The sequence below is a fragment of the Bubalus kerabau genome, chromosome 8, assembly GCF_029407905.1.
Source record: "Bubalus kerabau isolate K-KA32 ecotype Philippines breed swamp buffalo chromosome 8, PCC_UOA_SB_1v2, whole genome shotgun sequence".
Lineage (NCBI taxonomy): Eukaryota > Metazoa > Chordata > Mammalia > Artiodactyla > Bovidae > Bubalus > Bubalus kerabau.
This window is the reverse complement of record NC_073631.1, coordinates 16320912-16348758: the sequence shown is the minus strand read 5'-3', so window position 1 is coordinate 16348758 and position 27847 is coordinate 16320912. Positions and strand designations below refer to the sequence as shown.

General features: G+C 43.2%; 1 protein-coding gene across 10 annotated transcripts in view; it reads left to right on the top strand.

Annotated features, from left to right (window-relative positions):
• The window catches only part of SLC25A13 (solute carrier family 25 member 13), a 228434-nt gene that overhangs the window by 180261 nt on the left and 20326 nt on the right, over window positions 1-27847 (top strand). For all 10 annotated transcript variants that reach the window (XM_055589788.1, XM_055589786.1, XM_055589795.1 and 7 more), the window contains one exon: window positions 10263-10403. In XM_055589788.1, the coding sequence (XP_055445763.1) occupies window positions 10263-10403 (141 nt within the window). The remainder of the gene's footprint in view (window positions 1-10262; window positions 10404-27847) is intronic.

Below are 27847 nucleotides of genomic sequence, written 5' to 3'. Positions count from 1 at the left end.
TCATCCTCTAAATAACACCCAAAATATGGGCTCCACGAGGGCGAGGATCTTTGTCAGTTTCGTTTATTCCTGTCCACCCGATTCTACAGTTGGCACATTGAAAGCATGAAGAGCATTAATGTCACTGTGTCCATTTTACAGATGAAGTAAGTTTTGAGTGTGTAAGAAGCTTGTCAGAGCCTAAGCTGTCAATCATGGGGCTGCATCAACTCCCAACTCGCCCCCTGTTTCTTGAGCAGCTGCTCTGTGTCAGGCCCTGTGCTGGCTGCTGGTACATACTACTTTATTTAGTCCTCACGATGAGTCTATGAAATGGTTACAACTCTTTGTTATTGTTCAATAGCCAAGTCATGTCTGACTCTTTGTGACCCAGTGGACTGCAACATACCAGTTTTCCTGTCCTGCACTATCTCTGGGAGTTTGCTCAAACTCAGGTCCAGTGAGTCGGTGTTGCTCTCTAACCATCTCATCCACCTTGCCCCCTGTTCCTCCTGCCCTCAATCTTTCTCAGCGTCAGGGTCTTTTCCAGTGAGTTGGCTGTTCGCATCAGGTGGCCAAAGTACTGTAGCTTCAGCTTCGGCATCAGTTCTTCCAGTGAATATACAGAGTTGATTTCCTTTCAGATTGAGTGGTTTGATCTTCTTGCTGTCCAAGGGACTCTCAAGAGTCTTCTCCAGCACCACAGTTCGAAGGCATCAATTCTTAGTGCTCAGCCTTCTTAGTGGTCCAGCTCTCACATCTGTACATGACTACTGGAAAATCCATAGCCTTGACTAGACGGACCTTTGTTGGCAAAGTGATGTTTACTTGTTTATTTTTTTTGTCTCTACTTTTTAATGTACCGTCTAGGTTTGTCATAACTTTTCTCCCGAGGAGCAAGCATCTTTTAAATTTCATGGCTGCAGTCACCACCCACAGTGATTTTGGAGCCCCGCAAAATAAAATCTTTCAGTTTCCACTTTCCCTATCTGTTTGCCATGGAGTAGTGGGACTGGATGCCGTCATCAAAACAGCCCTATGTAGTGTTTAAACTCTGGCTGCCTGCTGCGTCTTCCAGTCTTTGGACAGAGGGCTTGAAGGCATGAGCAGTGGCCTTGGGCTCTTCCTTAGATGTCACTAACTGCTTCATCCTCTCATCTATGTTGCAGGTCAGACTGACTTCGCCAATACTTACATGGGAGAGCCAGAGTGTAACTTTACTGTTGCTTCTTAGGGCTCTTATGTTGTTGTTTTGGTTTATGCTTTAGAACTTGAGTTGTGGCTCCTTACGCCAAATCCTGATCCATTTGATTCTATTTTCTGTATCTTTGAAGGCTATATAGTAAGACTAAGACTAATAATTGTCAGTTTCTGCTGTGAATCGAAATTATCCTACAACTCTGTGTGTGTCATTAAAGCAAATCTGCAAGCTTTATAAAACTCCCTTCCACTCCTCCTCCTCGCCTCAGAACTTGTGCTGTTCTGCTTAAGTGTAACATAATTATCTGTTTATCTTTTCACTCTCCCTAGATCTTTTTCTCCTTAATACCCTAAATAAATTTTCATTCCACCTTGCTTGCTTCCGTAAATGACTAGCATTCTCTCTTTCTCCCCTTCCCTTGAGAAATGGAGATGACAAGAGCTCTCTAATTTCTCAGCCTCCCTCTGCAATCACAGGTCGCTGCACGCTGGACCTCACCTCCCTGTCTCAGCAGCCTTGGCTGGCTGCCATCTACCCTTCAGGAAGCCCCTTTCTTGACATCTGTGCCTGTGTCACCGTGCACTGTGGTGTACAGCTGGAGGGTCTCATCATTCCTTAGCTCTTTGTTGTTTTCTTAGTCACTTAATTGTGTCTGACTCTTTGCGACTCCATCAACTGTCGCCCACCAGACTCCTAAGACCATGGAATTCTCCAGGCAAGGACACTGGAGTGGGTTGCCATTTCCTCCTTCGGGGGATCTTCCTGACCCAGGGTTCAAACCTGTGTCTCCTGCATTAGCAGGCAGGTTGTATGCCTCTGAACCACCAGGGAAGCCCGCTATCCTGGGTGTTTCATCTTCTTTCGCCCCATATAAACCCTCGCCTTCGGGTAGCACATACGTAGGGTGATGCCCTCATCCGGCTCTCAGTCCTTAATTCCCAACTTGCCCTTTTATTGCCTTCTGGATGTGTCATTTCTCTAGGTCTCTTTGTTCCTCTGTTTTACACATATGCAAAAACTCAGATCCTTTCTCTGATCCTACCCGCTTTCAGCCCTGCATTTGGCTCCAAGCCCTGCTGATCTCGACTGCATCTCTCACCTCCTGTCTCAGGGCTTCCCTGATGGCTCAGTGGTAAAGAACCTGCCTGTGAATGCAGAAGACACACGAGATGTGAGTCCAATCCCTGGGTCAGGACGATCCCCTGGAGGAGGGTTCCCCTGGAGGCAACCCACTCCAGTATTCTTGCCTGGAGAAGTCCATGGACAGAGGAGCCTGGTGGGCTCCAGTCCACGGGGTCGAAAAAGTCAGACACAGCTTAGTAATTGAGCACACACCCCCGCCCCTACCTCATCACCAAGTAATGGTTCTCATTCCGGCCTTTATTCTCTCTCACCTAGTCTGCTAAATGCTTGCTTCTTATCCCTGCCTCAGGGGCTCTCCCTCCTAGTAAACTCTCCCCTCACAACTCAGCTAGTAAAGAATCCGCCTGCAGCGCAGGAGACCGTGGTTTGATTCCTGGGTCGGGAAGATCCCCTGGAGAAGGGAAAGGCTACCCACTCCAGTATTCAGGCCTGGAGAATTCCATAGACTGTATAGTTCACGGGGTTGCAGAGTCGGACACGACTGAGCGACATTCACTTTGCTGCCCAGTCACCTTTCTGAGACCTAGATACTAGTCCAAACACTGGCCGGCTCCTAAACTTACCAGCTTCCTTCCCACTGCAGGCTCACACCCAGGCACCTCCCCAGGGAGCAGCTCCACTCACCACTCCTTCCCTGCGCTGGCCCCAGTAGTCTTATTTTCCACCATACTGTCTCATACCCCTTCCAGCCATTTGAACCGATGATTCTTCCATGCTCCCACGATAAGCAGTGGAAATCAGTGCTCAGGCTCTGGCGTCCAGCAGGTCTAGTTTTGAATCCAGACTTCACCTTCTTAGCTGTGTGACGTCTGGCAAGGTACATAACCTCCTTTCAGCCTCACTGGCTTACTTATAAAATTGGAATAATATTATCACCTATCTGATGATGGTTTGAGGACTCAAAGAGAAAGTCTAACAGGGCTTTTAGCAAGTCCTCAATATATGTTCTGGGATGATCACGTTGATTTCATCGTGATTATCCTTATTGGAATCTCTTTGGACAGTTGTGCTGCTGGTTTATTTCCCTTCTGAGTGTGGCACAAGCTCTTGTCAGGGTGACTGTGTCTTTCTCTGCCTGGATTGCCTAAGTCCTAACTGCGGTTCAGTGACCAGTTTACATGTTATCTTCTTTTTTCTTTTTTCACCAATTTTTTTTTTTTTTATTTTAGTTGTGGCAAAAACACATGACATATACTTGACCATCGTAACCATTCTTTTTTCTTGATTTGTTTGTCTGTTGCACTAGGTTTTTGCTGCTGTGTGAGGGCTTTCTTGTTGCCGCGAGTGGGGGCTGCTCTGTGGTACCACACAGGTCTCTCGCCGTGGCCTCTCTCGTTGCAGAGCATAGCTCTCGGTGCAGAGCATGGCTCTCGGTGCGTGGGCTCAGTAGTTGTGGCTCACGGGCTTCAGTTGCCTGTTGCATATATAGGATCCTCTCGGACCAGGGATCGGGCCCATGTCCCTAGCGTTGGCAGGCAGATCCCTATCCATTGTACCACTAGAGAAGTCCTTAGCCATTCTTAATTGTACGATTTCGTAGTGTTAACTGTATTCATACAGCTATGCAACACATCTCTAGAAGTTTTTCATCTTAAAAAACTGAAACTCTGCTCTTAGAACAATTTCTCTTTTCTTCCTTCTGCCAATCCCTGGTAACCATAGCTTTCTATGAATTTGTCCTGGAGGTTCATCCATGTTGTAGCATGTGACAGGATTTCTTCCCTAAATAACAGTCCAGTGTATGTATTCCCCACCTTTTCTTTGTATATTCATTGGCTGATGGACATTTTGGCATAAAATATTTTTAATATTCTCCTTTAAAAAAAGGAACTTAGAGATATAATCAAGCCAAAGTGGAAACCTTGTTTACATCTTGATTCAAACAAACCAGTAAACACATTTAGGAGCCAATTTGTATTTTTAACTTTGGACTAGGTATGAGATGATACCAAAGAAATAGTGCCAATTTTATTATGAGTGAAAATAATATTGTGATTTTGTTAGAAAATATCCACACATTTAGGGAGCCATACTGAATCATGTAAAGGTAAAAATTATGTTGTGTGACATCTGCTGTAAAATGCATCAAGCAGTAAAAGGGAAAGGGTGTTAAAAAAAAAAAAGGACAAGTTATACAAAGCCACAGTAACCAAACAGCATGGTACTGGCATAAAAACAGGCATATTAAGCTAATGGAATAGAATAGAGAACTGAGAAACACACCCTTGTGCATATGGTCAAATGATCTTCCACAGAAGTGGCAAGACCGCACCGTGGGAGAAAGAATGGTTTTTTCCAAGAAATGGTGTTGAGAAAACTGAATATGCATACATGCTAAGTCACTTCAGTCACGCCCTACTCTTTGTGACCCTATGGACTGTGGCCCGCCAAGCTCCTCTGTCTATGGAATTCTCCAGGCAAGAATACTAGAGTGGGTTCCCATGCCCTCCTCCAGGGGATCTTCCCAACCCAGGGATGAACCCACGTCTTTTATGTCTCTTGCATTTGCAGGCAGGTTCTTTCCCACCTGGGAAGCCCTTGAGAAAAAGAGATATCCACATGCAAAAAAATTAATTTGGACCCTAACCTTACATTAAATGTAAGACCTGAAACTATAAAACTACTAGAAGAAAACACAAGGGAAAAACTTCATGACGTTGGATTGGGCAGTGATTTCTTGGTATGACACCAAGGGCACAGGAGCAAGATTAGACAAATGAAACTGTATCAACTTTAAGAACATCTGTGCACCTGTTATCTCCTTATGTATCCCTCCCCAGATTATCCAAGCTAGCAGAAACCTTTCCCTCCTTTGAATTGCATGGCGGTGCGTCTGGACCTTAGCTCTTACCACATATTTCTCTTGTGTGCCATTTTTTGTATTCATAGGGGATATATTTCTTGGGCTCAGTAGAAAACCCTTCCGTCTGCTTGTTGGTTGTGTCGCTCTGAAGTGTAAGTTGCTGTATTAGTTTGTTAGAGCTGCCATAACAGAATACCCACAGGTGGGGTGACAAAGTAAATTTATTTTCTCACATTCCTGAAGGCTGGAAGTCCAAGATCAAGGTGTTAGCAGGGTTGGTTTCTTCTGAGGCTCCTCTTCTTGGCTCAAAGACGGCTGCCTTCTTACTGTGCTCCACATGGTCCTTTCTCTGTGTATACATGTGTCTGTATCTTGGTTTCCTCTTATTGTAAGGACACCAGTCACATTGGATTAGGGCCTACCCACAGGATTTCAGTTTACCTTAATTAGTTCTTATGAAGTCCTGTATTTGATTTTAGTCACATTCTAAGGTACTAAGGGCTAAGACTTTAATATATGAATTTTGGTGGAACACTGTTCAGCACATAATAGTTGCTTCCATCTTTCTATGCCTCAGTTTCCTCTTATGTAAAATCTGGGGAAAAAATTACCTCTTGAGTGAACAGAAAGCATATAGAATATTGATGCATGCAAAACCACACCCTAATAGCCTATGATGGATGTTTAATGAATGTTTATTACCTCCAGTCCTCTTTAAAACTCCTTGAGAACAGGAATGCTTTCTCACTCATCTTGTGTCCTTACTGTTGCTAGGACAAACTTGGAACCTGATTGCTTAAAAATATTTAGTGAATTGGGACTTCCTTGGTGGTCCAGAGTGGCTAAGACTATGAGCTCCCAGTGCAGGAAGCCCAGGTTCGATTCCTGGTCAGAGCACTAGATCCCACATGCCCCAACTAAGAGTTCGCATGCCTCAACTAAGACCCAGCACAGCCAAATATATATATATATATATATATATATGTTTCTTTTTTAATTTGTTGAATAAATACATGAATGAATGAATGATCAAGCCTCAGAAGTGAATCTGCAATAGGTGCATGAGTTTCTGTTTAGGTGCATCCAGATACTAGATATTAACTAAGATTTCAATCATAAAATCTATACTGAGAAGCTGGAAACAAGTCAGCGTCCCCACTGTAAATATTTTAGGCCACATGGAGCTGGTTCTGATGTGGAAAACTGTCACCTGGCCTGCTTGCCACAGACTCCAGAAAGTCACAGGGAAGTGCTTTGTGACGAAACTGTACGCATACAAAAAGCAGTGCCTTCCCAGCCAGAGGCTTCAAGTGATGAGGGACACGGAGACATCACGTGCACAATAGGTGCTCCTGTCCGCGGTCTGCAGGCTCGGCTGTCTTTGATCTCTGCAGAGGAGGGGGTGTGGGTACGGCGCTGAGAATGGACAATCGGCCAGGAAGCTGAAGAGCAGCCGTGGCACACCGTTCAGTGAGTGGGTCGTGGTGGTGCCCAGACCCCGTGCATCTGATGATAAGCATCTTCTCTTGGTGCCTCGGAGTCTCTCATTTCCTTCCAGTTTGACTCCAAAGGACCGATTCGTCTTCAGCCCCACTACAGCGTGCCACTTGGAGTCTGTAGGTTCTTTCTTTCTGAAGCCCCAGAGGTAATGAGCCCATCATCATTTTTCCCTAGTATCACTGCACTCTTTTCTCCCCACTGCCTCTATTTTCTGCAGCTCTCTGAAGGGAACTTTTGCATCATCTTTAGTGATTAGACTTCACTGTGCTGTCCTAAAAGGTTGATATCTATCAGTTGGCTTGGAGTCAAGGAAGTTGAGTATTATTTCTTATTGTATATAATATTAACTTTTGTAGGTATTATTTATAAGATAATGAATGGGCTTCCCTGGTGGCTCAGTGGTAAAGAATCTGCCTGCCATGCAGGAGACGTGGGTTCGATCCCTGGGTCAGGAAGATCCTGTTGAGAAGGAAATGACAGCCCACTCCAGTATTCTTGGCTGGGGAAATCCCATCGACAGAGGAGCCTGGCGGGCTACAGTCCATGAGGTTGCTAAAGAGTCAGACACAACTTAGCAACTAGATAACAACAAAGGTAATGAATAAGATAGCAATTCTACACCTAAACATCATAACCTTTAATAATGTTATTACTACTTGGATATGTATAAAAGGTTTGTTAGAAGTTCAGATGTAAAACACGTAAATGTTACTCTCTGAAAGTATGTAGAAAACTGGAATTAGAAATCAAAGCCTTAAGCCCTTTAAGCAGCCTCTCGGAGTTGAAAGGCAGCCTAGAGATGATGTAGTGAAGTAAAGTGATTCTCAACTCTCACTGCGCATTTTAATCACAAAGGGAGGGGCCGATGCAGAAATTCTCATTTAATTTGCCAACAGTAAGATCTAGGAGCCACTGCTTTTGAAAAGCTCTTCAGGCAGCCATAGCATGCCACCAGGGAGGACAGTCATCAGCCTGAGAGCTAGAGGAGAGGAAACCAGTGTGTTTAGAATCACTGAGCACTGTGCCGGCTGCTGTACATTCTCCGTCTCTTTGATCCTCGTGACAAGTGAGATGGTTCGACCAGCAGTGACCGAGGCTCCGTTGTCACACGTGATGCTCAGCTGCCTCTTAACCGCTCTTGGCAGCACGTGGTGAGTGTGCGTTAGAGTTCTGTTCTGTTCTTCTAGAAGACCCAAGTACATGTGTGCTGACTGCTCTCTAGTCTACCCTTGGTGGACATGGTCTTCCCTACTTTTGAGCTTTTAAAAGTCAGCCTCAGGGACTTCCCTGGTGGTCCAGTGGCTAAGGCTCCATGCTCCCAGTGCAGGGGGCCCGGGGTTCAATTCCTGGTCAGGGAACTAGATCCCACATGCTGCAACTAAGACCCAGCACAGTCAAATAAATAAATAAAAACAAATATAAAAATAATAAATAAAATCAGCCTTGGGCTAATTCCAGCTCAGCAAATCCTTCCCAGCAGTTCTGCCCCATGGAACAGTTTTTTTTATTTATTTTTGCAACATGAAAACTCAAGTCCAGAAGCACAAACACAGTCCTTTGCTGTGCCCTCAGCCCTGGTACCAGGCCAGATCCCTCTCATCTCTTCATTTTGCCTCCGTTAGGCAACTCCCTCCCTGTCACTTGGAAAGATGCAGGTGCAAACTCACAAAATATTCCAGGGCTGCAGACAGGCAGGGGTTGGTGTCCTGGCCCACCTGCAGGTCTCAGGCGTGTGAGCAAGGTGTGGCTGTTCCGAGCCCTAGAGCAGGGGAAGCAGCCTGGCTTCGTGTGGGCAGAAGACCCTGGCAGGCTCTCCTTCCCCTGTAGAGGGGCCTTCTGTGGGGCTTTTCATGAATCCAAACCAGGTTTTCTCTACAACTTCCTTAGTCACCCAGGAGAGATGAAGATGATGGGTGAAACACGAGATAAGCAAGTACAGACAGGGAGTCGGTGGTTGTCTAGACAGACTTCCCCGTGGTTTGTATGTGTGGAGAGAGGAACATCCGAGACTGTTTTTAAGAATGTGTGTCTTAACTAAGTTTGGTAAAAATGGAAAAATGATTTGATTTAGACAGTTAAAGGATGAACACTTTTCTTTGGTTTTTTTTTTTTTTTTTTTTTTGGTTAACATTACCTCTTGTATTAGATAAGTTATGCAGCAGTATTTATTTTTCTTTATGGAAGCATCACATGGTCTATGTGGAAGAAACAAATAATATAGCAGAAAAGAAAATAAACCATCTGTTACCAGTGTAGTGTATCTCTGCTACGTGATGGTCAGGGATAGCAGGCAGAGAGGCATGCATGTGTTTACACATCTGAGAGTTTTTGCTTCATAATGTGTATTATCTCCCACCTTATTCTTACTGGCAGCATAATATCTCATTGCAGGCATATACTCAAGTGCATTTAATCTATCCCTTCCCACTGCATATTTATGTTGTTTCTGATTTTTATTTCCAGGTATTAAACCATACTTCAGAGGCCATTCCTATAACTGGTTTTGATTAATACAGGCCATTTTCTGAGGGCACACACATTGGTAGGATCGGAGACTGTAGCAAGAAGTAGTTTGGTATGAAATTGACCCAAACTGTGCCTGTTACCACAAATAGCATCTGCTACGCTGTAAATGTCAGCACCGCGTCTGTGGTCTGGTTTGGTGATGTGGCTACGTAATGAAGATTCTGAACTACATGCGTGGGTCAGCCTTAGTTTGGAAGATATAAAAATGTGATATGTTTGAGACAAGGAATAACAAGTTGAAGTATAGTAAGAATGTAATCGCTTATAATAAATATAGGCTTATAGCTTCAGAATAGCTTAAAATTTCCCTTAGAGTGTGCACTTTAGAGATTTCCACAGATGATCTCGGAGGTGTGGCATCCAGCCATTTGCCAGAATGAGCACATGTTGTTCATAGTTTTGGCTGTAATTGATTTAATGCATTTTTTTTTTTTTTTTACTACTTTGACATTTATCTTGTATGAAAAGAGCAATTCTATACTCAGGTTAATACATAAATAAAATATAATAATACCTAAGGCCATAACATGGTGTTTGGTGAGGGATCTGATTTTTTAAGAGAAGTCAAAAATAGCTTTCATCTAAGCTTGCCTGTTCTCTGGCAATTTTTGAAATAGTGATAGAATTGTGAAGTATTTATAAAAAAAAAAAAAAATCATGGGAAAGCCCATGTTCTCCTTGCCCCCTTCCCGTGCTGAGGAAGGCACAGTCGTGTCTCTCTAACTGGACACCACTTGACTTTCATTTCGTGGCTGCCTTTGTGTGCTTGGCTTGAGTCTTGTGGTGGCAGTTGATTGCGCTTCAAGGAATGTTTGTCATTGTAGTGAGAGGACTCGGGAGAGGCCAGAGGAGTCTCTCTGTGTTGGACCTGGTCTCTGGTGTTTGCTGTCTTTCAGCCTCCACGTGAAGGATACAGAGCCTGACCCAAGTCCTCCCAGGCAGGCACTGTATTTTGATTCAAATTCATAATCGCTTTTTAATTGTTGGGGCAAGAACTGAAACTCCAGTCTATTGAGAATATAATATTCTGTGCTCCTTTGAGGAGAATCACTCATCTCTTCCTGAACCACCCTGCTTTATACTAAATCTTTTCTTTTCCTCCTTTTTTAGGCAGGGGGCTCTCAGGTGATTTTCACCAACCCTTTGGAAATTGTCAAGATCCGTTTGCAGGTGGCTGGAGAAATCACCACAGGGCCCCGAGTCAGCGCTCTGTCCGTCGTCAGGGACTTGGGCTTCTTCGGGATCTACAAGGTGAGTCCTGTTAGTCGTTTATTTGAGAGCGTGCTCATCTCCTACCCTAGTAAGTGTTCATTGGTGTGAAATTGATTCCTCACATTTGTGTACCTGGAGAAGATCTTCTGCAGGAGCTCATAGTGCATCTTCATGCCAGTTAAGAAGAGGTACCCCTTCCTGGCATCTGCCAAGTAGCTGTCCTTAGAAGACATAAATCAAGGATGAATGTGATGCCGTGACCCCCACACACAGTTTGCCACGGCACTGGGTAGAGTTTTGTTTGGATCTGTTCAGGTTCGTTTCAGTTCAGTCGCTTGGTCGTGAGGTCGACTCATGGGGTCGACTCTTTGCGACCCCATGAACCGCAGCACGCCAGGCCTCCCTGTCCATCACCAACTCCCGGAGTCCACCCAAACCCATGTCCATCGAGTTGTTACTGATGTAAAAATCGGGTTCTCAGCACTGCTGCCCACAAATGGCAGCTGCCAGGTTCACAGGGCGCCATCTTGCAAGGGAGACGGGCTGAGTTCAGTTTACCCACACATGCGAAGCCCATACTGCTGCTGCTGCTGCTAAGTCGCTTCAGTCGTGTACGACTCTGTGCGACCCCAAAGACGGCAGCCCACCAGGATCCCCCGTCCCTGAGATTCTCCAGGCAAGAACACTGGAGTGGATTGCCATTTCCTTCTCCAATGCATGAAAGTGAAAAGTGAAAGTGAAGTCGCTCAGTTGTGTCCGACCCTCAGCGACCCCATGGACTGCATGCAGCCTACCAGGCTCCTCCGTCCATGGGATTTTCCAGGCAAGAGTACTGGAGTGGGTTGCCATTGCCTTCTCCAGAAGCCCATACTAGATCAGGAATTTGCGTTCTGATCCTGTCGTTCCAAACCTCTCCGCATGTGTGCCTTGTCATAATTGTTTTGCGTGCCAGCCGTTTATCATTTAGGAAATAGTTTTTGAGAACAATTGCAAAACAAAAACTTTAGAAGATTCTTCAAATTTTTTATTTATACTTTTCTGCCAAAGAAGTTGTAATGAACTAGAACTAGCTTTATATTATGCCCTGCTGTAAGGCTTCATCAAACATAAGGTGTTCACCGTTTTTCAATGAGAAGATTTAAAAAAAACAGTTTCATGGCCAGTTTGAATAAGTAAACCTTCAGGGATTTAAGAAGGTAAGTCAAATGTCTACTTAAAATATCTTTCATTTATTTACACATAGATATATAAAATCACATTGTACAGAATTAATGTAGCTTTTTTCTATGTAAACATATCTAGAAATATTTAATTCTTCATCTGAGTTTTGAATCAGTTTCGTGATCACCACTTAATCCACATTTTGAATCAGCAGTTCATATGGTTTTGCAAAGCCTGCCATCTTCATTTTCATTCCACACTGACAAGAGGAAGGCCTTTTGAATGTTGTGTAATACTGACCCAGGAAACCTTGTCCCACAGACACGTAACATTAGAGTTGTTCCTTTTTTTTCTATTCCCAGTTTATCCTGAATGGATATAAATGGCCCATGTGTAACATACTGCTTTTTCAAGTGAACTTTCAATGCCTAGTTTTGCCATTCAGCACAGCATTTATAGAAGTATCCCCTAGGAATATTTTTTTATCCTTTTCTTTATAACTCAGTTTTTTAGGTGACCTTGGTAAACAATCAGCGTGAGTGATAAGTGAGGTTGTTTCAAGCAAGTCTGCCTTCCTCACCTGGAACTCTAGACTTCTCAAGGTCAAGTAGTGGGAAGAGTACTCCAAGATCTGAGACTTCGTGAGGATCAAATATGATGTGATGCCCTCTTAGTGTTTTGGGGAGAACCTCGCCCTTTATTTAGACATCTTGTAGTGTTTAAGAATAAACATGTTGATTTTTTAAGAGTGATTTTATGTATGTATGTATTTTTGGCTGTGCTGGGTTTTCAATGCTGTGCGGGCTTTTCTCGAGTTGTAGCGAGCAGGGGCTACTTTCTAGCCGTGGTGCCCAGGCTTCTCATCGCAGTGGCTTCTCTTGGTGTGGAGCACCGCCCTAGGGCACCTGGGCTTGAGTGGTCGCAGCCGTGGGCTCAGTAGCTGTGGCTGTTGGGCTTAGTTGCTCTGCGGCATGTGGGATCTTCCTGGATCAGGGATCAAAACCCGTGTCTCAAAGCCCTGCGCTGGCAGGCAGGTTCTTCGCCACTGAGCCACCAGGGAAGTCCTATGCTGGTATGTTTTTTTAAGTAGCACTTAAAATGCTCAGTGTGATCGTGCAGTGGAACACGATTTACCAAATTGTGATCCAGCTGTAAGAAATGAACAGTATTGTCGTGAGGCATAGCATTCATCATCAATTGGAAGAAAAGTCATCTTCTGTTCTGAATTTTTAGGCTCGTGCAGACTTTCACATGATATAGCAGCATGTCATTTTGACAAGATGCCAAGCAGTCTTTCAGTGGCTTGTCTGGTAAAAAGCACTTAGGTGCTATAGCTATGGCTGCTATCGAAATGTCTAGATGGATAAAACGGTAAAAACTTGTTTGCTGACACAGAAGCAGAGACTGTTAAACTACCTGCAAATGATACAAGACTGAGACTCAGTCCTTTTCATCTTCATAGTATTTCATAATCTTAATCCCCTTTAACACCCCTTGGAAGGAGTTGGTCTCCTAGTTTTGTAGTTAGGAGAACAGAGGTGCCAACGGTGGTATCTGAGCTGAAATTGAGGCTCAAAAGTTTCTTGTTTCCACTTTTGTGCTAAAATGGCTTTCTTGACATGAGCAGGATTGCTCATGTTTGAGCAAGAGACCTCTCTCATATAAAGTTAGTTTAATTACTAGCCTGGTGTCTTAATCTAGTTCAGAGGCATTCCACAGGCCTGGCTGCTGCCTTTCAAAACACTGCTTTCGGTGTATTGGTAATTACCAAGTGAAGTCACTAACAATTTGAGCTTTGAGCTTCTGGAAACTTGATTGCCTTGCGAGAGAATGACCTGGCAGGCAGGCCCTTCCATTCTGCTGGCCACGGGTGTCCTCAGCAGATCACCTCTCCACTCACTCAGTCTGACTGGGACTGTGTTGCCACCCTGGCTCATTCTCATTTGTTTTGTCCCACTTTGCAGCCTCAGGTTTTCTTTCCCGTGAGTTTCCTTTTCTCTGGGCTTATCTACTTTGCCCCAATCCTCCATGGTCAGAAATCTCTATTGATTCCAGATCCTGCCTTTGAGGGGCATTGCCTGGAGAATCCCCATGGACAGAGGAGTCTTTGGGGCTACAGTCTGTGGGGTCGCAAAGAGCTGGACACGACTGAGTAAAGGGACTTCCCTGATGGCCCAGTGGCTAAAGCAGCATGCTCCTAGTGCTGGGGGCCCAGGTTTGATCCCTGGTCAAGGGAACTAGATCCCACATGCAACAACAAAGATCAAAGGTCCTGCATGCCTCAACTAAGACCCAGTGCAGCCAAATAAATAAAATTTAAAAAAAAATTTTTTTTTAGGGCTTCCCTGGCAGCTCACCTCGTTAAAAAAAAAATCCACCTGCAATGCAGGAGACCCCAGTTCTGTTCCTGGGTCTGGAAGATGCCCTGGAGAAGGGAACGGCTACCCACTCCAGTATTCTGGCCTGGAGAATTCCGCAGACGGAGGAGCCTGGCAGGCTACAGTCCAAGGGGCCACGGAGAATCGGCCCTGCCTGAGCGACGTTCACAGCTTCAGCATTGCTGTGTGCTGTGCCAAGTCGTTGCTTCGGCATACCTTTTCAGTGCTCAAGTTTTCTCTGTTTCTAGTCTTGGTGCCAAGTAGAAAATTGTCAGTGACCTGGGGTGACTAATACTGTTAAATCTGGTTCAGTGTCCCTCTGTGTAAGTCTTGAAAAAGAGGACCTCTATCCTAGTTTTAGGTGGGACAGATAATCTTCATTTTCCTTCCATTGCACCTTTTGTTTGCTGTTGTTAACATGACAATGTGGGACCTAGGAGGGCTGAGGGGAGGCTCTGTCTGTGTGTTTAGACCTGCAGTGTTTAACCTCACTTAATTGGACTTAACCAGGCTTTCTGTTTTTCTCCTGAATTGACTTGCAAAATACCCGGCTATTCCCACTGTGACTTCCCAGTAAAAGGTAATTAGAATAGTTGCTTTCGATATACATTTGCAACTGAAAAAAATGTGGATGTGGTAAACATTTCACATTCCTAGAGCTAGAAATAGTTTAGATAGAAGCAGACTCTGTAAACAAAACACCTCCCATTTTGGTAACATTTAGAGAGACTGTTACAATTCAGAGTCCACAGGTGATTGAAGTAAAGGCAGGATAATTAATTGTCCTTGAAAGAGCTATTTGAATATAATGTAGTTTTTAAAAATCTGCAACTTTTTAAATATATAAATATATTAAATATATATACTACAACTTTTAAATATATATACTACTTTTCTTAAACCATGAGTTGGTATTTCCCTTTCATTAGGTAGCTAAAGTATAAGCAAAATAAATTCTATAAGTGATACGTATCTACTTTTGACTATTGCTTTTCCTTAGGTGCCAACAGAGCTTTATTTAGGGCATAGATTGCACCTTCTTAATGAAATAGGATTTATTTCATGTTAAATGGTCACACAGCTAAGATAGACTGAAAGATGCTTCCTTATGACGCAATGGAATAATTCATGGCTCTTTTTGAGAACAAAAAGTGGTCAGTGAAGCAATCAAGCTTTGTTGAAAATTGTTTTCAGATTGTGTAATTGCAAATCAAACACTTCCATCTAGCATGGAAGGTCACCTAGGAATATGAGCCCTGTCTGCTGTTTTCTAATCAAAGGCCTCTGTCCCGCTGCATTTGACAGAGTGAGTCGTCTCTTCAGTACCCGTGGGGGCAGATGCTCAAGTCCCTTATATAAAATGGTGTAGAATAATAAATACAGCTGGTCTTCTATGCACAGGCGTCACATTCAGCTGTATATTCCATCCAGATTCCTGGATGTTGTGTTTGTGTTCTCATTCGAAGTGTGTATGTAAAGGAGTTATTGGAGCTACTGTTCATAAAATCAGAATGCAAGTAACGAAATATGTTCTTGATTCAGTTCGGTTCAGTCGCTCAGTCCTGTCTGACTCTGTGAACCCGTGGACTGCGGCACGCCCGGCTTCCCTGTCCACCACCAACTCCTGGAGCTTGTGCAAACTTGTGTCCATCGAGTTGATGATGCCATGCAACTATCTCATCCTCTGTCATCCCCTTCTCCTCCTGCCTTCAGTCTTTCCCAGCATCAGGGTCTTTTCTAACAAGTCAGTTCTTTGCATCAGGTAGCTAAAATATTAGAGCTTCAGCATCAGTCCTTCCAATGAATATTCAGGACTGATTTCCTTTAGGATTGACTGGTTGGATCTCCTTGCAGTCCAAGGGACTCTCAAGAGTCTTCTCCACCACCACAGTTCAAAAGCATCCATTTTTGACTGCTCAGCTTTATGCTCCAACTCTCACATCCATACATGACCACTGGAAAAACCATAGCTTTGACTGTACGGACCTTTGTTGGCAAAGTAATGTCTGTGCTTTTTAATATGCTGTCTAGGTTGATCATAGCTTTTCTTCCAAGGAGCAAGTGTCTTTTAATTTCATGGCTGCAGTCACCATCTGCAGTGATTTTACAGCCCAAGAAAATAAAGTCTGTCACTGTTTCCATTGTTTTCCATTTGTATGCCATGAAGTGATGGGACTGGAGGCCTTGATCTTCGTTTTTTGAATGTTGAGTTTTAAGCCAGCTTTTCACTCTCCTCTTTCACTTTCATCAAGAGACTCTTTAGTTCCTCTTCACTTTCTGCCATAAGAGTGGTGCCATCTCCGTATTTGAAGTTATTGATATTTCTCCCTGAAACCTTGATTCCAGTTTGTGCTTCATCCAGCCCAGCATTTCACATGATGTGTACTTTGCATATAAGTTAAATAAGCAGGGTGGCAATATACAGCCTTGACGTACTCCTTTCCCTATTTGTAACCTGTTGTTCCATTTGGAGTCTGTTGTTCCATGTCCAGTTCTAACTGTTGCTTTTTGACCCGCATACAGGTTTCTCAGAAGGCAGGTAAGGTGGTCTGGTATTCCCATCTCTTTAAGAATTTTCTACAGTTTGTTGTGATCCACACTGTCAAAGGCTTTCGTGTAGTCGATAAAGCAGAAGTAGATGTTTTTCTGGAATTCTCTTGCTTTTTCAGTGATCTAACGGATGTTGGCAATTTGTTCTGTGGTTCCTCTGCCTTTTCTAAATCCAGCTTGAACATTTGGAAGTTCACCGTTCATGTACTGTTGAAGCCTAGCTTGGAGAATTTTGAGCATTACTTTGCTAGCATGTGAGATGAGTGCAATTCTGCAGTAGTTTGAACATTCTTTGGCATTGCCTTTCTTTGGGGTTGAAATGAAAACTAATCTTTTCCAGTCCTGTGGCCACTGCTGAGTTTTCTAAATTTGCTGGGATATTGAGTGCAGCACTTTCATAGCATCATCTTTTAGGATTTGAAATAGCCATCACCTCCACTAGCTCTGTTCATAGTGATGCTTTCTAAGGCCCACTTGACTTCACCTTCCAGGATGTCTGGTTCAAGGTGAGTGATCACACCATCGTGATTATCTGGGTCATGAAGCTCTTTTTTGTACAGTTCTTCTGTGTATTCTTGCCACCTCTTCTTAATATCTTCTGCTTCTGTCAGGTCCATACCACTTCTGTCCTTTATTGTGCCCATTTTTGTATGAAATGTCCCTTGGTATCTCTACTTTTCTTGAAGAGACCTCTAGACTTGATTATTCTGCTAGTTATCTCAAAGGGATATTGTTTGGTCTTTTAAAGTGAAAATACAAGTTTGTTTCAAAACAAAATCAAATAATTCATAAATGTCTGTGAGAATGTAAAATTGTCTCTTTACTCCTTACCATTCTATTTTCCCTTTAAAAGATTACCACTACATATATTTTTATAAATAATTTAAATTTTTATTTATTTCTCTCCTCCCTCTCTCTCTCCTATCACAATTTGTACACACACACACACACACACACACACACACACACCAATGTTATATCTGTGTTTTTTAACAAAAACAAAATCCATCTGAGCAGAGTGTATCTTAATGTTCTTTTCTCATTTAATAACTGTATACAGCGTTTTGTTTTGTTTTGTTTTTTAAGCAGTTTCTTACTGATGAGTACTTGTTTCTAGTTTGGGGACATTACAAGCAATGACAGAGTGAACATCCTTGCAGATATTGTGATATACTTTTGTGAATAAATACAATGAATCCCTAGCAATTAAATCGTTAGGTTAAGGGGCATGTGCAGTTGTTAGCAGTAGTAGATTTTGTCAAATCCCATCAGTTTTTCACTTTTATCTTAGCAATATACAAATATGTCAGAGTAATTTCTGAAGATAGCAGTTTATAAAAATACCTGCTTTTGTGAGTTCTTAGCCCCACATAAGGAAAACAAGTGTTTAGTCATGGCTTGGAGGACATTGTGCCATGCTAATTTTCTAATATCAGGGGATGTTTATATGGCTTTACAACCACCAAAGCCATAATTCATCCATCTTTCTCTTTCACCTGAAGCTCTGTGAAAGCTGCCTTGTGGGTTTCTCTGTTTTGACTCTTCACTCCCTCAAGTGCATAGTCCCCACAGCAGCCAGAGTGATCTAAATTTAAAATATAAGTCAGATAACTCATTCTGACTGTTTGCCTGGCACTGGTCTAGTCATTTAGAATGTCACTATGAAAAGCCAAGTCCCTGCTGACACTTATGTGGGTAAAAGAAGTCAGCCATTCAGAAGACTATATGACATCAAGTGAGGCTGAGAACCTTGAACAAAAAGGAGGCAGGATGAAGGGATGGAGAAGGGCCAACTCCAGATGAAAGATGAAAGTGGGGGTGGGGGCTGGGCATGCTTTTAATAGGGCTTCCCTAGTTGTTCAGATGGTAAAGAATCTGCCTGCAATGCAGGAGACCCAGGTTCAGTCCCTGGGTCGGGAAGATCAGCTGGAGAAGGAAATGGGTACCTACTCCAGTATTGTTGCCTGGAGAATTCCATGGACAGAGGAGCCTGGTGGATCCCAGTCCATGGGATCGCAGTTCAGTTCAGTTCAGTTCAGTTGCTCAGTCATGTCCAACTCTTTGTGACCCCATGAACCACAGCACGAGAGGCCTCCCTGTCCCTCACCAGCTCCCAGAGTACACCCAAACTCATGTCGATTGACTCGGTGATGCCATCCAACCATCTCATCCTCTCTTGTCCCTCTTCTCCTCCTGCCCTCAATCTTTCCCAGCATCAGGGTCTTTTCAAATGAGTCAGCTCTTTGCATGAGGTGGCCAAACTATTGGAGTTTTAGCTTCAGCATCAGTCCTTCCAATGAACACCCAGGACTGATCACCTTTAGGATGGACTGGTTGGATCTCCTGCAGTCCAAGGGACTCTCAGAGTCTTCTCCAACACCACAGTTCAAAAGCATCAATTCTTCGGTGCTCAGCTTTCTTTATGGTCTAACTCTCACATTGATACTTGACTCGGACATAATAGAGTGGTCAGAAAGGCATCTCTGAGATGATGATATTTGAAAAGAAACCAGAGTCAAGAGGAGGCTAGTGTGCCCAACAGAAACCATGTCTCTGGTGCAAACTTGTCTAGCAGCTTCTGTGCTACTGCATGTAGACCCCAGCCCCGGCCCCTTCTCTGCAGGCCCTTCCTCTCCAGTCTGCACCCTGGGCCCCGCCCCCCACCTCCCCGCCTGCTCTGCTCACTACACTGGCCGCCTTTCCTCTGCAGATCCTTCAAGCTCATCCCTTCATTTTCAGTTGCCTGAAGGCTCTTCCCCTCACATCTTAGCCCTGCAGATACCTGCTTGGAAGGACACCATGTCCCTGGCTGTCACATCCCCTTATCCAGGTCTCTAAGCAGCCCATCGCCCCCTGACACTCCCCTCTTGTCTCTCCTCTTCCAAAGTGAACTGTGATAGCAGAGATTTCGCTTGCTCACTGCTGCGTCCTTGTGACAGCTTCTGGCGCACGAGTAGACATTTGATCGATATTCATTGAGCAAATGAATGGTAAGCAAAAGCCAGGTGTTGCCAAGTTATATAGCAAGGATATGAAAGCACAGAAAGAGGATAAGTTGACAAGTAGGGACCAAAGAAAACTAGGATACTGGGGAAGTTGAATGTGAAGGAAATAGCTAATTAGGTGAGAGATCGCTTTCCCGAGCTCTGAGGCCTCCATTTATTTATCCACAAGCTTTGCCCTGGGCACTGGAAATATGAGAGTGAATTCTAATGCATATTTTTTTTTAATTATTTATTTATTTATTTTTGGTTGTGATTGAGTCTTCGTTGCTGTGTGGGCTTTTCTCTAGCTGCGGCAAGTGGGGTCCACCTTCTAGTTGCGGTGTGTGGGCTTCTCCTGTTGCAGGGCATGGGCTCTAGGCACACAGGCCTCAGTAGTTACGACCCACAGGCTCAGTAGTTGTGGTGCACGGGCTCAGTTGCATGTGGGATCTTCCCAGACCAGGGATCGAACCCAAGGCTCCAGCATTGGCAGGTGGATTCTTTACCATTCAGCCACCAGGGCATCCCTAATGTATGGTTTAGTAAGTAGTTTACCATCTCGTGGGAGCAGCAGAGAAGTAACGAGATCGTTGGACTACAACATGTGCAGTTGAGAAGGGCTGTCAGAGGGTCAGCCATGCAGCATTCTAACAGAGATGGAGCTGACACATAGCAAGAAAGCCAGGAAGGCTTCCAAAGGGGAGATGGCATTAAAGATGAGGTGTAGTTAGCCAGGGAGAAGGCAGAGACAGACAGCATGATTGGGTTTGTGTTGAGGAGGAGTTATTCAGCATCAGTGTGGAGAGTGCCGTGTTCAAGAGCAAGAGGAAGGCTGGGGATGGCGGGGAGGGGGGATGACCATGGCCTAAACTAGGGAGCAATGGTGTGTGTGTGTGGGGTGGGGTGTGTGTGTGTTGGGGGGGGTGGGTGTGTTTTAGGGGGGAGATGATCTATTTAAAGGGTATGTGAGAGTTACACTTACCGAGTCTTGGAAAGTAACGAAACGATAAAGGTATAGGAAGATTAAAAGCCAGATTTCTGGCTTGAGCACCTGGGTGGATGATGATACTGTAAATTTTGTAATTTCATAATATTTGACAAGCTCCAAGAGACCGTAAAAAACCTTTTGTTTGGTGTTACCTTTATAACTGAGGAATCAAAGCACAGATATCTCAGGAGAATTGGCTAGGTGATTGGCAGGTGGAGGCACAGCTGGACCGAGACTTCTCCTGACTCCTTGTCTGGTGTTGTTCTTACTCCGCCTGCTGAATGTAGGGCTAGAGCCTTGTCAGGGGATGGGGACTTGAGATGTTCTTTAGGGGTCATGTGCGTGCATGAGGCTATTCTCGAGAGTAGGTAAAACCCCCAAACCGATGGGATACCAATGATGGAACTCAACAACGGCCCTCGTTTGGGTGCAGGAATAAGTAAGTGTGGGGCAGAGGGTAGTAGAAACAGCTGTCCAGTGGAGAACTGGGAGGAACAGGTGGGAGCCCCAGGAGTGACGAGCTGGAAGTGGAGGAGAAAGAGGTGAGTGCTTTTCAAGTCCTGTAGAGACCAGGGGACTGAAGTCCATGAAAAGGCCTGTGAACTGAAAGATGGAAGTCACCAGTTATCTTTCAGAAATCAATTTAAAGAGACTGGCAGAGGTAGAAACCTGGAGGAGAAAAAATTCACAGATACAAACCACTCAGCCTAAAGATTTAGAAATGAAAGGGAAAGCATATAGCAACTGGAAGAAAAAATGGAGCCGAGCAGCAACATTAGCAGGGAGAAGAGGTTGGGAGATTTATTGTTTTTTTTTAATTATGTTGGGAGAACCATGCCTGTCTGTAGACAGAAGAGTCACTGACGATGAAAGGATTTGAAAAATCTGAAAATATAGCAGGGTCAAATATGGTGCTAGGACTTTCAGGAGGGGCAGAGGCAGGGTCCAGCCTTAGGTGTGTATGTGTGTGAGTGAGTGTGTTAATGTGTGCACACAAGCTCTTTAGGGCCAATGCTCACTCTGAGCTAGGCCTCATGCTTAGTGCTTTATGCAGTTTACATCATTTAATCCCTATTACAGCCTATTCTGGGCTCCCCTGATGGCTCAGACAGTATCCACCTACAAGAATCCACCTACAATGCGGGAGACCCGGGCTTGATCCCTGGGTCAGGAACATCCTCTGGACAAGGAAATGGTAACCCAGTCCAGTATTCTTGCCTGGAGAATTCCATGGACAGAGGAGCCCGGCGGGCTATAGTCTAGGGGGTTGCAGAGAGTTGGACATGACTGAGCGACTAACAATTACTTACAGCCTATGATGCAGATAGTTGTTTTGTTTTTAAGCAGTTCCAAGTTACAGTTGAGGAAAGGAACGCATGATGGGTTTAGGTAATTTTTCTAAGGTCGTATACCTTATAAGGAAGTGGGAGGCTGGGTTTCAAACTCAGTGCAATATCTCTGTGGAACACAAGGTATCACATAGAGATATCAAGCCGGGTAAAAGAGAGCCTGTGCCTGATAGATAATGCAAGGAAGTCTAAAGACAAGGTTTCCGTGCTATGCACAGATGTGGAGCAGTGCACAGGTCTGGTGTCACTGTTGACTCTCGCTTGCTAAAGAAATGGAAATAAAAAGAACTGCTGCTGCTAAGTCGCTTCAGTCATGTCCGACTCTGTGCGACCCCACAGACGGCAGCCCACCAGGCTCCCCTGTCCCTGGGATGAGAGGTCACTAAATGCCATGGATTGTGTGATAGTTTAGGCTAGGGTAGTTAAAGGATCATTTTTTTCCTAATTGCTTTTAATACCAAATGCTTTTTTAAAACGTTAGATGCTGCTAAGTCACTTCAGTTGTGTCTGACTCTGTGCGACCCCATAGACAGCAGCCCACCAGGCTCCCCCATCCCTGGGATTCTCCAGGCAAGAACACTGGAGTGGATTGCCATTTCCTTCTCCAGTGCATGAAAGTGAAAAGTGAAAGTGAAGTCGCTCAGTCATGTCTGACTCTGTGCAACCCCATAGACGGCAGCCCACCAGGCTCCCCCGTCCCTGGGATTCTCCAGGCAAGAACACTGGAGTGGGTTGCCATTTCCTTCTCCAGTGCGCGAAAGTGAAAAGTGAAAGTGAAGTCACTCAGTCGTGTCCGACTCCTAGCGACCCCATGGACTGCAGCCTACCAGGCTCCTCCGTCCATGGGAGTTTCCAGGCAAGAGTCCTGGAGTGGGGTGCCATTGCCTTCTCCAAAAACGTTAGAATGACTCAATTTTGCTTTGTTTCGTTGTTTAGAATAAGCACTTTGATCTTATATCAGCTCTTTAAATTATAGAAATTAAAATTATCCATTGTGAGGCAATTCTGTTTCCTTAACTCTTGCATTGACCAACGTAGCAGTTCACAGTCTGCCTGCCTTGTGGAGAGACACATAATCTGACAGTGAGCCAAGTGGCTATCATTCCAAATGATAGTATTAAAAAATAACTGTGTGCCTTCCTGATACCTTTGTCATTAATATCTGCCATAAAATGAACGTTTAGGACATTTTGTCTTATTAAAAGGCAACATTTTAGAAATGAAGGAGTATCAAGGACATCAAGAAGCCAGGTTTTGTATCTAATGTGGTGTGAGCTTGTGTCTAATATCCAAAATGATGTAATATTGTCCATATTGTGCTTAGAAGTTTGCATTAAAAGAAAATAAACTGGAAGAAAATATTTTAAAAATCTCTCTGTTCCTACATTTCAGATGCATTATCTGTAAAAAGGGGATAATAATAGGACCTAAACTTGTAACAGCAAATAAAATTGGACACTGTGAAAAAAAAATTTCTTTATTAAATGATGCCTAAAGGAACTGAATGTGCTGAACAGGACTAGAAAAGATCCTTTAAAATATTACAAAATGGTTAGTTTTTTTCATCATTCTTCCATTCATTCACCAAATATTTGTTGAGGGCTGACCTTCTATGAGGTGTGCTGAGTTACGTAGATGAGTGTGGCCTCATTGCCTTCAGAGTGATGAGTGTTAAGGGAGGTGAGAGAATAATTCTAGTGCCGTAAAGTTCTTTCAAAAGTTAATGTTAACAGGTAGTATAGTTTTTAAAAGAAGAAAGCTCATCTATAAAAAGGTATGTAATAACAGAACACAGGGAGGCCGGGCGTGCTGCAATTCATGAGGTCGCAAAGAGTCGGACACGACTGAGCAACTGAACTGAACTCAATCTCCTACTCTCATGCTGTGGGTAACCTATCTTTCTAGAGGCAAACATTTTTATCAAGTTAGTATTTTTATTTTGTTGTTGTTTCTTTGTTTTTGTTTTTTGCTAAGTACCTGCAGGATTAGTTTCAACAAAACACTTTTTTATTTTAGCTTAGCTTTTGGAATATAATTTGCTGTCCTTTATATTTAGAAGTACTGAAAACGATGCTACCAGTCCACTGTTCGTAGAGGGCTCTGAATATATTTTCCAAAAGTGATAGGTATATTTCTTATAATTTGTTCTTTCATTTCTCTGGTTTCTAATTTTGACCATGGTGTGTATTTAAAAGATGGCTAACTTGAGAGATATGCATTGAATATAAAATAAAGGAGATATGTCTTGTGACAGCCAGAGTCCTATGTGGGGTATGATCAGTGTAGCAAACAACTTTAAATTTACTTAATAGAATTAGGTCTTTTGCCAAATAGAAGATTTGCTGTTAGCCTGGTAAATGTAGAACTCTCTCTGTGATTCATGTAGAAACCATATAGGAAGCATACTCCAGCTGCCAGCTTTTTAAAGACTATGTCAACTATTTCTATTTTCCTCTTTGACAGGACAGTGTGCTTTTCATTGATAATGGTAATTATCTTTATATCATCACTTTTTTCATTGAAGATGCTTGTACTAGGCACTTCATATTAATCATTGGATGTAAATTAAATCTTATGTCAGTACAAATGTTCCTCACTGGTTTTGGAGAGGAACTTGAGGTGCAGAGACTTGAAGAACTTTGCCCAACATATGGTAGTTAAGTGGCAGAATAATGATCTGAGCCCAGGTTTCTGACTTTGCAGCCTGTATTCTTGCTCTTGCAGTATCCTGGCCATTGATGTGGAGTTCGCAGAATTCAGATATAGAGCCACATTTGAGATGATATATTTTGACTAATTCTTTGAATGCAGTCTACCTCTTCTCATCCTCTTTGAGAGGACTTGCATGTAGATGTGCATATATGTGTGTGTGTGTGTGTGTGTGTGTGTGTGTATAACTGAATCACTTTGCTCTACACCTAAAATTAATGCAGTCTTGTAAATCAAGTATAGTTGAGTAGAAAAGCTTTTTTTTTTTAATGCTCTCTTATACTATCTAGACAGCATGGAAAATTGCTTTGTTTCTGAGTGGAGGGAGAGAGAAGTGGGAGGGGGGAACCCTTCCCCTAAGCATCAGGAATGCCAAGCTTGTCTCACATGAGTTTACAGACTGAATTTATGTTTCTTGAGTGATATGAAAGCTCTCAAGATATAGGAATTTATTCTTAAATAACCTTGAATTGGTAGTGCCTCTAGCTACCTGAGAGAAGAACACAAGTTTTCTCAAGAGGAACCCACCTTGAGCTCAGATGTTAAAGAATTTTCATTGATGATGTTCCAAGGAAAATGAGCAGCTCTTAAACATCTCAAATCACACAAGGAAACGCGGCACTTTAAGAAGAGGTGGCAGACGCAACCTGACAGCATTTTAAATCTTCAAAGATTCAAAATTTCAAAATTATTGTAACTATAAAGTGAATTTTTTTAATGTAGAAGTGAAAATATTTATGATGATTGAAATTTAAAATTCAACATTTCAAAATTCTTCCTTTAACAGCCAATTAAATGCAGCTGAAGAGAGAATTAGTGAACTCGAAGATAAGAGAATTACTTGGAATAGAGACATAAAGTGGTACACAGGGAATTGTGAACTGGTTTAATATGGGTATAAACGAAAACCAGGAGGAAATGATGGCTGAAAATTCTCTGCAACTATTGGAAGCTATCAATCTAGAGATTCAAGAAGTACAGCAAATCCCAATCTGGATAAATTAATCCAGACTAGACATATCGGAATGAAGCTGCTAAACACTGAAGCTGAAGAGAAGCTGAAGGGTGGCTGGAGAGGAAAGCAGACTGTCTTTAAAGGGGAACAGTTGAACTGTTGGCTAACTTAGAAGCAGGAACAGAGGAAAGCTGGAAGTCATTTGAATGACATTGTCACTGGGTACAGAAAAAAAAAAAAACCTAGAATTCTGTGGCCTATGAAAATGTCTTCCAGGAACAGGGTAAAATAAAGATATTTTTTTAGACTAGCAAAACTCCAAAAACATATCATTGGTAGAACCTTCTCAAAGGAAATTCTAGAATGCACTTCAGGTAAGACGAAAGTGATTCCAGCGGATAGTTTGGAGATGGACCAAGGGATGAAGAGCAAAGAAAGTGGTAAATATTTACTCTAAATAACTTTGCCTGAATTTAAATGTAATATCTATATATAATGGTAATTATAATGCTTAATGTAAGTTGAGCTAGAATTAAATACATAACCATAAGATGGAGTTGCTTGTAATTTAAATAGTCTAATGTGTAAGTATCGTATAAAAGGAAGGTGAAGATTACAGAGTATTAAAATTTTCAGGCTCTAAACCTGGGGACTAGAAACAAAGTATGCAACTTGTAAATGAGTAGCATGGAGAAGCTGGGGGCAAAGAAGGCAAGAAAGGAAAGAAAAATTGAAAACATGGGGCAGAAAGATTGAAAACATGGGACATAGTTTACAGATTAGCTTTGTGAAGAAGACAAAACATGTTTGAGACTAAAGTCCCATGTGGTAAAGCTCTCCATCCCATCTGAATGATGAGCATCACTGATGGCAAAGCAACATGCAATGGTAGAAGACTAGAGAATTACACCTGGCGCAGGTGTGGCATTTCCTACCCAAATCCCTCAAGTTGTCAAGGTGCTTTTGTTAGGATTGCAATGAAATTAAAGAGACACCAATATCCTAAAAGTCCCTGGACTAAAGAAAGCAAAGAATAAGCATTGAGATTGTACATACAGGTTGAAGTTAATTTCAGTGTCACATACACGGAGTCTCCGGTTGTCGACTGGTTGATTCGGCTTTACCACCAGTGACACAGCGTAACGGGCGAGGCGCCAGTGGTATTTCTCAGTAAGATGCTGAAATGCACCCTTTTCAAATCCTTAACTGTCCCTTGACTGGGTGGGAAAGGTGCTGCCAGGTTGAGTATCCAAGGGTTAACTCGCTTGGGAGAAACCAAGAGGAATGCTCAAGGATCAAGACATGACATGCCGCCCATTGTTTGCAGCTCCAGGATCAAAATATACAATTATACATGCCAAATAAATTCTAAACCTGGAAGGCAGGAAAAGAGGGGTGGCTCTGCCTACAGGTGCCAGAAGCATTAAATAACCTTCCCAGACAAGGTGCACCGCTGTTGGCCTGAAGGCTGCAGGGTCCCCCCCGTCTGGCATTTTCCCTCGTGTTAGACAATGTGAATTCACTGCAGGAGTCTCTGTTAAGCCTCCGTCTCCCAGACCTGCTGGCTCCTGGTGCCGGGCCCTGACACAGAGGTGCCTTTGTGAGTGTAATTACCTTCCCCTGTGTTAGAAGTAGTCTGTTTGGAGCTCTGTTTGTAGGTGCAGCTAGAATAGGCGGGAATTAGCATGTGAAAAGACCTGCCCTGGCCCTGACTTCTTTATCAGCCACCATCCTTCAGGATTTTTTCCCCTGCCTCGGATTATCGGGCAGGTGTGATACCATCCAAGATGAAGAGCTTTCAAAGAAGGAGCAAGACACTGGAGATAGCAACGTGTATGTGTGTGTAAAATACAAATCCTGTTGTGTTACATCTTTAGACAATTTCATGCCAGACAGAGCTGGCAGAGTAAACTTGGGTGGATGACTCCAGCAATTTAAGAACTGATTAAAGTTCCCTTGGGCTTTCACCATAGTGTCCACATCAGGAAAAAAAAAAAAATGAGACACAAAACAAATAATTCTTTTACCCTGGCTGTGCTGTGGCCAGCGTCTCTAAACTGTCTAATTGTCCTGTCCATCATGGACTATTAACATGGGGGTAAGTGAAGTTCCTAGACCTTATCAAATAGAATGGTGATCGAGAGACTCTGGATGGATATGGGGTTGGAATGGAGCCAGAGTCGATAATTAACCCAAATCTGAGTTTTGATTCTAGTTCATTCACATATAGGTCTCCCCAAGATGCCTTTTACTGTTCCTGTGTGTTATTAGTGGGTCTTTTATTAACAAGAAGAAAAAAAAACACATAATTTCCCCTTTTTGGTGAACGAGTGCTTTAATGGAGAATAAGAAAATTCGATGAGTGCATTTTTCATATATTAATTTCCCCCAAGTGATTTTACTGTGTGT